Raw genomic sequence first — 11,659 nt, forward strand, 5'->3', positions numbered from 1 at the left:
CAATTTTTACTGACATTAAATACTGTAATGTCCATACGTTATAATTTATTATGCTACTGAATGTGCAAAAACAAATTAAGGCAGTCGAAAATATTGTTAAAAAACGTTATTCCACTAGATCTAATTGCTATTTGAGTAACATTACCAACCCTTTCTTACAAAAAAAAAAATACTCCAGCATAATATAAAAGCAATCGTATTAAAAATTTATCTTTACATTCTTCAGACTTTTTCGATGATACAGTACTTAAAACGTTCATTCATATTATTCCATATCGAGCCTTCCATTATCCTAACAGTGTCAACCGGTACCAAGGATGTAACAATGGCGCCGCATTTCCATATAAAGCAAGAGTCATGCAAAAATAGAAAACCATATTTCCTGTAATATTTTGCCCGAGATTCAACAGGGTGGCGGTTCTCATATAAATAAAATACTATTAAATATGGAATTATAACATATGAAATGTTCACTTGATATTTACATTTATAAATAGAGATATTTGTTCGTCTAGAATCGATTATAACAGACTCTTATGGCTGAGATCTGCAATGTTTTGTCACCACAAGTAAATACGCAGACAATTAACATTTGTTACCGAAAAGTAACAATTTTATTAGAGTCTATTTAAATTCACTTAATCCATTTGTAACATTTTAAAAAAAACTTCTTCTGATTATTTCGTTTTAAAATAAATATACCCCATTTTCTCAACAATTCTTCATATGCAAAAGAACTGAAAATATACATATACATCGTAAGATATAAACTGTTTTAGTGAAATATATTTGTTGAATGTTTAATATTTCGAATATTGCATTTGGTTAATCAAACCATAATAACACAGACAATAACAAAAGAAGTACTTTCAGAGCATTTACAACTACGCAGTTACAGCTCAACAATTGTAATTCATATTCAAATTATATTTCCACTGCTCCAAATTTTATTTTAATTTGAAGTTTGAAATGAAATATAATTATAATTAATCTATTGTATAAATAACATCAAGAATTTGTTAATATTTGCTATCAAGAGATGCTACATCATGAAGAACATCATTTAAACCAAAGTGACGCTTAATTACCCCGCTAGAACGATAAGTTTTCGTCGATCAACAGTAACGCTTCGTCACGATATTGGCGATTTTTCACGGTATTCGACCGGAGGTGAGATAATTTGTCGTATGGCATCGGGACGCCGGACGTCCCGCAGGGTCGCTCCCTCGTTTGTCACCTAAGAGGATATTAACGCTATTGAAGTCTCCTCGGAATCATTACAAATCGCTCCTTCATCGACCACATGCGACAGTACCTCGAGTTATGATGTATATATTACAGCATTATCATGGAGGATCAATTCCAAAGACGATTCAAGCAATAACTAAAAAAATAACTCGTATCGCCGTGTTTCAGATTAAGATACATTCAACAAAATTTATTCAAACTGAATATATCTATTACACAAGGTGTTCGGCCACCCCTGGGAAAAATTTTAATGGGAGATTAAAGAAATCAAGAATACCAATTTATTGATTGAGGCTTCGTTAAAAAGTTATACAAAAAATTCCAGTCACGCAGTATATTTTCGGTAAAGAATTTTTTTCTCGAAAGTAGGTAGGATTTCGACGGTATGTTTAATGACCAAAAATGATTGTAATTGACCCCTGCAGCCAAAAATAATTTTTCCAGAGTGATTTGAAACTTTTCATTTTCGCCGAAAAATTTAGGCAGCTACCCCCTGTCGATTTTTCCTAAAAATTCGATTTTGATTTTTAGTAATTTTATTTGACGCCTTACAGAAAAGTTGTCTAATACTTTTTTGTAGGTACCCATGAGCTCTACTTCAGAAAAAAGTTTCATTGAAATATATTCACAATTATAGGAGTTATGACTGTTTGAAAATTGGACCATTTTTATGGGGTTTTTCTCATTTTGCGGGTTCAAGGACCAACTTTTAGAATATTTTTGTGATTTGTACATATTCTCCATCAAAATACGCGTAGTTTGCTTTTTTAAACATTAAAATCGTCCAATCCGTTCAGGAGTTATGATGTTTTAAAGATTTGCATGAAATTTTCGGGGTACATTTCTGGCCATACATTATATTTTCGTTTAGGAATTTTTTTCTCAAAAATGCGTAGGATTTCCGGGGTATGTGTATTGACCAAAAATGATTGTAATTGACCCCCGCAACCAAAAATAATTTTTCCAGAGTGATTTGAAACTTTTCATTTTCGCCGAAAAATTTAGGCAGCTGTCGATGCCCCCTGTCGATTTTTCCTAAAAATTCGATTTTGATTTTTAGTAATTTTATTTGACGCCTTACAGAAAAGTTGTCTAATACTTTTTTGTAGGTACCCATGAGCTCTACATCAGAAAAAAGTTTCACTGAAATATATTCACTATTGTAGGAGTTATAGCTGTTTGAAAATTGGACCATTTTTATGGGGTTTTTCTCATTTTGCGGGTTCAAGGACCAACTTTTAGAATATTTTTGTGATTTGTACATATTCTCCATCAAAATACGCGTAGTTTGCTTTTTTAAACATTAAAATCGTCCAATTCGTTCAGAAGTTATGACGTTTTAAAGATACGCATGAAAATTCGAGGAAGCATTTCTGGCCAGAAATTATATTTTCGGTAAGGAATTTTTTTCTCGAAAATGCGTAGGATTTCGAGAGTATATGTAATGACCAAAAATGATTGTAATCGACTCTTGCAACTAAAAATAATTTTTCTAGAACGATTTGAAATTTTTTTTTTTCGTCGAAAATTTCAGCACCTACTCGAATTTTTTTCTCGAAAATGGTTAGGATTTCAATGGTATGTCTATTGACCAAAAATGATTGTAATTGACCCCTGCAATCGAAAATAATTTTTCCGTGAATGATTTGAAATTTTATAATTTAATTTTTTAATAACTTTTTAACGAAGCCTCAATTAAGAAATTTATATTCTTGAGTTTCGTCTTATTTTGGCCTCTAGAATCTCCCATTAAAATTTTTCCCAGAGGTGGCCGAACACCCAGTATAAACGAACAACGGTAAAAATATCGTAGAATCTTTTACTAAATTACAATGTACGAGGCCACATCTACAACTTTATTTCAGATAAACACATTTTAATATATAAAATGAGAACGAGAGAACATTAAAATTAGCTCTTTTGTTACCTAGATTGAGTTACTCATATGCTATCATAACAGTAATTAGGAAGTAAATTAAATAAAAGTAACAAAAAACACTTGTTTCAAGAATTATTTTTTACCAAATTTTTTTAACAAATTCTTTGTTAACAAATAACGGCCTTTTGGTCCCAGACAACTTGTTCTCAAAGTGATATTATTGCACTTCAAAGCAAAGTATAGTGTGTTCCAAGGTTAAAGATACAAAACATATTAATTTTCATTTTACTTATTTTCAATAAACGTATAAAAAAAAATAAAAGTAACAAATACTTGAAAAAAATAAATTTAATTCATATTAAATAATACATACTTTAATACATTCAATATCATATATCTTTTATTTACTTATACAGATAACTCAGTAAGAGTTTCAAACTTTTAATTGCTACAACTATGTAGCACCGCTTTATATTGCGTCGGATATTTCCATTTTATCATTAACCTGTTCATCGACTTCGATTATACTCGAAACATTCGATTTCATTTTTTCAATTTCCGGACACTTTTCTCCGTCAATGTCCTTATTATCGTTTTTTAGAGAACACATATTTTCACTTTCTGTAACATCTTGTGAGATGTTTAAATCGTCTGTTTTTGAATTACACGCAAAAGACTGAGCAGCCTGTGTTTGCGGAGAAGTATCGAATTTCAATATCTCACGTAACGCCATTGTCGCGTACGTAGAAGCTTTTAAGGTCATTTCAACAATTAAAGCTTTATATTGTCCCTCTGAAAATTTAAAAACTTTATATATATAAATCACATCCTACCTCTTCGATCAGCTCTCTTATAATCATTTATAAAAAATAATTAGTTAATTATAACTACTCGCGGCACCCTAATATAGTTAAACCTAACCTAGTATGTATCTTAGGAACTATTAAATTCCTGAAGTTATAATTTTATATTTGCCATCTGTTCCCCCTTCTCTCTAACTCGCTAAATTTTATGTCGATCGACCGCGGATACAGGTCGAAAGAAGTCGTTACCCAAATCAATGAGGTCACCCCTAATCTGTATAATTACTAAAATTATACCTGGTTCGTCTTTAGGGGCTGTCGACTTTCTCATTTCGTCAATATCACACATAATAAGATCACTGTGTTTTTCTTTGTAATGCATGATTTTCCAAGATATATTTGTAGGGATTTGCAATATTTTCCTATAACTGCCATCTAAACTATATTTTCTAAAATAAGAAAATCATCATACAATATAAAAGCAATCGTTCTCTTACTATAATATACACAATATTTTTCCCAAATCAGCTTACTTATTTTTGTGTCTGAGGTCTGTACTCAAATCATCTTTTGCTAAGAACTCATCAAACCAGGGTTTAGCATAAGGTGGATATGTGACTTTCCAGCCAACCTGAGGCATTAATACATCAGCCAAAGTATAATTTGGCAAATCTCCTTCCTTAAGAATCTTTACTGCTGGAAGACTTGGTAAATCTTCATTTCCACCGTTCTTATTAGTATTATTACTTGGTTCAGCATTCTCGTCTATTTTTAGGCAACATTCTGTAACATCTGTTACTTCATTAATCGAACTAAATGTTGATTCTGTGGTTACTGCAGATATTTCTTCTGTTTTTATCATATCTGTGCTTCTTTCACTCTCAAATTTACTTACTTTCTCATTCGCTTCTGTACTTGCTTCTGTTATGACTTTGCATTCGTTATCATAAGCAAGATCCTCATCATCATTATCATTATCATTTTGTTTTGTATTATCTTCGTAAACTAAATCTCCTATAATAGGCTTCCTTCCAAATTCCTTTATTCTTTTTGATACCATGTGATTCCACACAAAACTTTGATATGAGTGAATGTACAGTAAGCGAACATTCCTTGGTAACGAATCTAAGGCCCCTTGGGGATTCTTACTACCAGATTTAGAAATACCTTTCAAAAGTTTAGCCTCTATTTTGTCATATCTCTTAATCTTCTCGTATGCAGCACATGCATCTTTGGTCGTTTCATATATTTCTCTAGCTTTTGACAAATCTCTGTCATGTTCCCCTTCACGAGGTTTCAAAATCAATTCAATTGCTTTATTCCATTTACCTGTAATTAATAAGCAGGATATACGTGTTCACGCACAAAAAAAATAAAATAAAATGTAACCATAGTGTTTAAATAAATACAATTACCCTGTAGCAAAGCTTTCCCTATTTCATAAGTTGGAATGGCAGCTACAGTCCCAAACCTCTGTAGACCATAATAGTTTATAAAACCATAGTCCCTCAAAGAAACCATTGTTTCTTCGATCTGATCATCTGTTCCATTAACATTTCTCAAAGCGATCCTAAAGCGATTACCACTAAGCATGCCTAATTTCAAAGAATTTTTAACAAATTTAAAGTTTCCCACATAAGCTCCGCGTACATTTTTTGCTGCTCTCAATATGTTTGATGGTTCCACTTTTCTCAAACTGACCCACTGAGTAGTCCATGCTCTACGATCTTTTGTTCCTGCATAACCAAAATTATTTGGCTTCATACGTAAATTCATAGCCAATTGATTTAATGCATCCATTGTATCCATATTTACTTTATGCAACACAAAGTAACAATATTCACCACCACGTTTTTTCCAATCTACCCGGTTATCCTCTCGCAAATTATGAGCTGACAGAAGAAAATAGCACATTTAGAACAAAATGCAAATCTAGTTTTAGGAGTGATGTTTTAACATGTAACATACTAATATTGTCTTTATTATTTGGTAGAATCATCATAATCTTCTTGTTTTCTTTATTTATGGTTTGACTAATGACATTTGTTATCTTTTTAGCAATTGTATGAATTGCTCTACGCTGATCCTTATCTAAATTTGTTGCGTCTATTTCTATAGAAGATGATCCTGGATCTTTCAATGTTTGTAGCTGATTCCATATTGTATCTGATACTATTTCTTTTAAGTCTTCTAGACTCTCATTTTCTTCCACATCAGTTGGAATATTTTGGTTTGTCAATTTTGCTATTTGCTCATCAAAAGATATTTCATTAACATGGAAGTCTGTGTATCTTTCCTTAATTATACCAAAAAATCCTTTATCTCCTATAAATTCTGTAATACCAACATTACATTCTTTTAATCGATTTCCAACTTTCATTTTCTTTCTCTCGTCATCTTTTTGAAAGTTCGACCAATTACGTTTGTAGGGCTTTCTGCCAAAATTATCATTTCGATATCCTTGAAAACAAAATTTCAAAAATAAACAAATCAATTAGATTTTTATAGATTAATTGTCCTAAATACAGTTATTCCTAAATCTTACCACTATGATATGGACCTTGATTTCTCCTGAATTTATTGTTAAATGAACTATCTTTTCTAAAAACTCTTTGATCTCCATGACGTGCATATGAATTTGCAGATTTTTGCTCAGACTCACTATTTTTAGAATTCAATATAGATGAGTCCTTAGAATCAATATTTTTACTTTCCAGTTCAGACATTTTCGCTTACTTAATAATTTACTAAGTGTAACAGAACTTTATTTTTTTCACCTAAACCAGTATAAAATTACTTGATCGAAACGATTTATACTTTATTTGCAAATAACTAACGTTACCGGTACAATACTTTTATGATTAAAGTTCTATAAACAAATTGTTATCTATGGAATTGTAACCTGAATGACATGTGCTTTGAAACAGTGTTTCTCAATCAAAAATAAACTTTAACTGATAAGTTCATATAAAGGTAATATATAATACTTAAATCTCATAGACAATAGTAATAATATATTACAGAAATTAATTAATTGCTCAGTAAATACAGTTATAATTATTAATTTTATTTAACAAATAAAGATTGATCGAATTATACAAAATTGAAAATAATACAACGATATGGAATATTAAAAACTATGTAAAATAGGTTTTTATTTAATAATATTTTCTTATTATTTATATCATACGCATAGATTCTTAATATTTTATATAAAATTCAACAAAGAAATTCGATAGGTCGAAAATAAAGATCGATGTAAATCCAGTCGATACAGAACAGTTATCTCAGTCGTATTTTTATCTATGTGAGACTATTATTCTAAAAATTAGTTGTCATAAGATTAACGCAATTAGTGAAAGATTCGTCGCTGTCTCGTGTCGTTTTTGAAAAGTTTTATACTTGGTAGGTGACAAAATGATTTTCAAAAGAATGAGTGCCAACATTTTCCATAAGGTTAGACAGTTAGGTAAGTTGTAATTGAGATTTGAAAATATATATTTAAATTCTTTCGGTTTACATAATCCTGATTGACTATTTAAATAACTTTACTAACAAAAACTTTTCCATATTCCTTACCTTATTGGCTACAATGTTATTTGATTCAAATCAGTATTTTAAGAAATAAAGGATAAATCATGTTTATAAAAATATAATGTTAATTCTATCCTGTCAATTCATAATGTTATATTAATTTATAATATATTTTAAAGGGTGTGAAGTAATTACTACAAATTTTTTTAATATTGTCTTCTATTAATTAAAGAAGACATTCTGATATAAACTGTACTTTATCTGTTTGTAGAATCTCTTTCCAAAACTAGCCTTTTTTCGAACTCTTGCAAAGCACCTCAACTTAGTAGAACATCAACAAATTTTGCTGGTATTAATCAATGTTTAAATTCTACTGTAACCAAATATGGAAACACTCGTTTCATGGAAAAGGTAATAATTTTTCAATATTATTTGATTTTGACTATAATGTTGTATTTTAATGTTGTATAATATAGCAAATTATTTTTTTCTTTTAGCTTCCAACAATTACAGCTGTTGGTTTGCAACAAAATCGTAAAGCAGCTACAACTTCAGGTGACCATGTACGTTTGTGGGTATTTGAGAAAATTGTCTCAGCAGCACTTCCAGCTGTAATTCCTGCTGCTCTGTTAATGGAAAATGCAGTTCTTGATGGCTTAATGTCCGTATTAGTTGTAATGCACACACATTGGTAAGTATTTGTTTTTCAACACTGAATTATCAATGATTTCTTCCTTAAAATTTATTAACAGATAATAACTGTTACCTAATTTATCATAATATATCCAATAGGGGTTTAGAAGCTATCATTACAGACTATGCAAGACCTAGTGTTGTTGGACCATTATTACCAAAGGTTTTGCACATTTCATTGATCCTACTTTCTGCAGCAACACTTGCTGGACTACTTTTGCTTATACATAATGGACCTGGAGTTGCAAGGGCTATTAAAGATGCTTGGGCAATTGGCAAAGAACCTACTCCTCCTCAAACAGAAAAATCTGTTGCAACGTAAATTATCATTATTATCTATTTGATTTTTAATAGATTATTAATATATTAATTTAGAACTTGTAATTCAACTTGTAAGTATTCAAAAATAAATTATTTGTCTCCAAATATCTTGTGCATTATTTAATACAAAAAGGTAAAGTATGAAATTCTGCAATTTAAAAAAATGTGAAACATTGATATGCTTGTAGAAATAATGTTTATTTATTAAAATTGTAAAACAAAGTAAACCTAAATATTAGGGGTGTACGAGAACCCCAAAACATCGGGAACCCGAAGGTCGGAACGAATCGGGATGAGGTCGAGTCGAGCTCCCGAATATTTCAAGACTCCCGAAAGAATTGGGTTTCCTGAAAATTTTTGAGACTCTTAAAAAGAATTCGCGATGGACAACATTCTTTCAATTTCTTCTGCCAGTTTTCGTGAATTTATTGAAAACGGATTCTAAGAATCATGTGACCTGATGTAAACAAACGTATGACTGCGTGCTTGGTACTTGGGCATTGAGTATGCTGTTCATCGGGTTCTCGGGATTTTTGGGAAACTCGATTATTTCGAGAATCTGACCCGACCCGATATTTCGGGTTTTCGCACACCCTTACTAAATATATTGTTCATATTGTGTTTATAATATAACATATTGTTAAGACAACTTTCACAGTGTACTATAAACTCTAAAAAATTCAACAGTCACTATACTGATGCACAAAATTTGATTGAAGTATTACATAATTCAAGTTTTAATTTTCATCCATTGTAGTAGCCTTGTCTATAAAGGTAGCAAGCTTAATATCCCTTTTTGATAAACCATTTACATCATGAGAAGAAAGGGTAATGTTTACTTTATTGTAAACATTAAACCATTCAGGATGATGATCCATTTTTTCTGCCTGCAATGCCACTCTTGTCATGAAACCAAAAGCCTACAAATTTAAGTAAGTAAGAAAGTAAAAAATACATTTTATGACATAAACAGATGTAAGTAATAACAATTAGCATTATTAAACTTGTACTTACCTGGTTAAAGTTGTTGAACAAAAATTCTTTATAAATGGCATCCCTATCTGACTGAACTGACCAACCATTTGCCAATAATGGTTTCAAAACTTTTTCTCTTTCTTCTTGAGTCAATTTTGCCTTCAAAAATGACATATTCCCATAAAATCTTACATTTAATCCTTAGTAAAAGTTGAACATTATTTCATAGAGAACATTCGATTAGTAATTATTTAAATAAATTTGAATAAAAAATAACTTTGTTCGATCGGGAAATACATCGATCGCTCTTTAACTCGTAACATATGACACAAACAAATTTTCCATATTCGTCGAAAAATAATTGTTCCAATACGCTAACTAACTACACAGATTAAATCTTTAGCAGTTTTTTGCGTAACTTCGATTTCTTCGTCGTAATTGTAAAAGAATAATCCGCGTAACAAAGAACGATTACGTCTCAACCACTTGTTACACTTTGAGAACACAAAGCACTTTTATGTATAATCTTCGTTCACACATTATTGTTTTATTTAAAAAAATGAAAAAATGTTAACGTTCGTAAAAAATCAATTGTAAGGATAACAATAAAAAAAAATAATGTAACGTCTACAAAATAATCCAAATATTTCCATTTTACATTTATATTCGTGGGAAGCTAAATATTCTATCTTTCATATAATAGAAGATATTTTTAACACATTTATTTTCTAATTTCACTATAAAAAACTTACCATTTTCACTTTTTTCAAAGCAGGAGCAGATATTCCTCTTCGGTTGAAAATATGGAATATTTTCTCGTAAAGGATCCCCCCACCACTGGTATACCGCATGCGCGTTAAAGTCGACATGGATTTTGCTTTCTTTTTCCTTGATTGCGTTATAATACTTTATTATCACGAAATAAATGAATATCTGACTATTATGTAATTAATAGTTACAGTTAAAAGCTATTCTATCGTAAATTATTTAATACAAACTTTAAATATAAATTCATCATATAATTTTATATTTGTATATATCAGTATAATTTTAGAATAATTTACATTTCATAATGATTTTTATCGGTATATAAACCGATAAATGATAATAACTATGTATTATTCAGAACTATTACGAAAATGTATCAATGCATCAGAGGTATAACCTCACCGGTGAATTTTAATCACTGATTTAACTGTTAGAAAATCATGAACACACTTTTAATGATAATTTTATAAATTTTCGATTGATTCATTATTTTTACGATTAAACGAAGTACATTAATATGATTCTCGTTACTCTGTATGTATGTAAGTCGACGAAAAAGTTAACCTTAGTACACGAGACGAGATTGTAAACTAAGAACGATGGCGGTTTATTTAAAATCAGTTCACTACCTGTTTCATTCTCAAAACATTTCTTTAATTAAAATTCAAAATATTATATTAAGTTTCTCCATGATTAAATAATTATTTAATAATTATATTATACGTGTACATATTTTTATATAAATAATAAATATTTATATAAAGCATGATATCTGAAATTGTGGATAATTAAACTAAGCTTTTGTTTATGAATTAAATGTAAATTTAACACAATTATAAGTAATCTGATACCAATTGAAGTATCAACGATAAATTATCTGCGTATCCATTTATATTTTTTGTGGTTTAATTGCATAGTTTGATCCTGGTGCGTTTGTCTTGAGGAATTTAAATTACGAGATACTCGAATCGACTTTTAATAATGCCTCTTCATTGCTCTCTTTACGTACACCGTTTCCCACAAGGACTTTCATTCTCACACGTGCTTCAATTCCAGGATGACGATTGCGATTACGATGCCTTTTACTCACTCTTGCTCGTTGTGTTGCCTCACTTTTAGATTCACAATCGTTGAAAAGGGAATGTTTCGTTGAATGCGATAATCTATTTAAAACTACATGCAAATTGCTGTTCGTGACGAAGCAAGGTGATGCGTAGAAACAAATCGAATGCAATTTAAAAAGTGACTAGCACAATATAATAAATCAGTTGCAATTAATTTTGAGGGTTAACTACTACAACTTTAAATCGTACAATTATGGGTTGTTGCTTAACATAATCGGTTTGAGGAACGAGATATCTGGTTATTCAACGGTATTGACTGTAGATAATAAATCAAGGTAATTCCCGTGGACCGAGACAGGGTTAGAGTCCTCCAT

At 30.3% G+C, this 11,659-nt stretch overlaps 3 protein-coding genes across 4 annotated transcripts; 1 reads left to right on the forward strand and 2 right to left on the reverse strand.

Annotated features, from left to right (window-relative positions):
- Positions 1 to 3,457: 3,457 nt before the first annotated feature.
- Pus7 (pseudouridine synthase 7) lies at positions 3,458 to 6,865 on the reverse strand. 2 transcript variants are annotated; one of them, XM_076764319.1, is made up of 6 exons: positions 6,476 to 6,865; positions 5,899 to 6,390; positions 5,346 to 5,822; positions 4,464 to 5,259; positions 4,228 to 4,379; positions 3,458 to 3,919 (listed from the first exon to the last, which is right to left on the reverse strand). In XM_076764319.1, the coding sequence occupies exons 1-6, from the start codon at positions 6,654 to 6,656 to the stop codon at positions 3,597 to 3,599; spliced, it is 2,421 nt and encodes an 806-aa protein (XP_076620434.1). In that variant the 5' UTR covers positions 6,657 to 6,865; the 3' UTR covers positions 3,458 to 3,596. The 2 variants fall into 2 exon arrangements, with proteins under 2 accessions (XP_076620434.1, XP_076620442.1); XM_076764327.1 differs by having other exon boundaries at positions 5,899 to 6,365; positions 6,457 to 6,557.
- A 296-nt stretch (positions 6,866 to 7,161) lies between these two features.
- Positions 7,162 to 8,583, forward strand: Sdhd (succinate dehydrogenase, subunit D). The gene is made up of 4 exons (XM_076764342.1): positions 7,162 to 7,399; positions 7,736 to 7,875; positions 7,962 to 8,155; positions 8,257 to 8,583. Exons 1-4 carry the CDS (start codon positions 7,348 to 7,350, stop codon positions 8,477 to 8,479), a joined length of 609 nt encoding a protein of 202 aa, XP_076620457.1. The 5' UTR covers positions 7,162 to 7,347; the 3' UTR covers positions 8,480 to 8,583.
- A 74-nt stretch (positions 8,584 to 8,657) lies between these two features.
- On the reverse strand, positions 8,658 to 11,357 carry Pcd (pterin-4a-carbinolamine dehydratase). Its single transcript, XM_076772177.1, has 4 exons — positions 10,624 to 11,357; positions 10,206 to 10,341; positions 9,493 to 9,612; positions 8,658 to 9,398 (listed from the first exon to the last, which is right to left on the reverse strand). Exons 2-4 carry the CDS (start codon positions 10,320 to 10,322, stop codon positions 9,216 to 9,218), a joined length of 420 nt encoding a protein of 139 aa, XP_076628292.1. The 5' UTR covers positions 10,323 to 10,341; positions 10,624 to 11,357; the 3' UTR covers positions 8,658 to 9,215.
- Between the last annotated feature and the right edge of the window lie 302 nt (positions 11,358 to 11,659).

This window comes from Colletes latitarsis, chromosome 1, assembly GCF_051014445.1.
Source record: "Colletes latitarsis isolate SP2378_abdomen chromosome 1, iyColLati1, whole genome shotgun sequence".
Classification (NCBI taxonomy): Eukaryota; Metazoa; Arthropoda; class Insecta; order Hymenoptera; family Colletidae; genus Colletes; species Colletes latitarsis.

Excerpts from the sequence above, each read along its gene's own strand:
- Pus7 (XM_076764319.1), bottom strand. The coding sequence starts at position 6,656 with ATGTCTGAACTGGAAAGTAAAAATATTGATTCTAAGGACTCATCTATA. Across the intron at positions 5,823-5,898 it reads AAATAATAAAGACAATATTA|CTCATAATTTGCGAGAGGAT; the intron begins GTATGTTACATG and ends TTCTTCTGTCAG. Across the intron at positions 3,920-4,227 it reads AGCCCCTAAAGACGAACCAG|AGGGACAATATAAAGCTTTA; the intron begins GTATAATTTTAG and ends TTAAATTTTCAG.
- Sdhd (XM_076764342.1), top strand. The coding sequence starts at position 7,348 with ATGATTTTCAAAAGAATGAGTGCCAACATTTTCCATAAGGTTAGACAG. Across the intron at positions 7,400-7,735 it reads CCATAAGGTTAGACAGTTAG|AATCTCTTTCCAAAACTAGC; the intron begins GTAAGTTGTAAT and ends ATCTGTTTGTAG. Across the intron at positions 7,876-7,961 it reads ACACTCGTTTCATGGAAAAG|CTTCCAACAATTACAGCTGT; the intron begins GTAATAATTTTT and ends TTTTTCTTTTAG.
- Pcd (XM_076772177.1), bottom strand. The coding sequence starts at position 10,322 with ATGTCGACTTTAACGCGCATGCGGTATACCAGTGGTGGGGGGATCCTT. Across the intron at positions 9,613-10,205 it reads CTTTGAAAAAAGTGAAAATG|GCAAAATTGACTCAAGAAGA; the intron begins GTAAGTTTTTTA and ends TCATTTTTGAAG. Across the intron at positions 9,399-9,492 it reads TGTTCAACAACTTTAACCAG|GCTTTTGGTTTCATGACAAG; the intron begins GTAAGTACAAGT and ends TTAAATTTGTAG.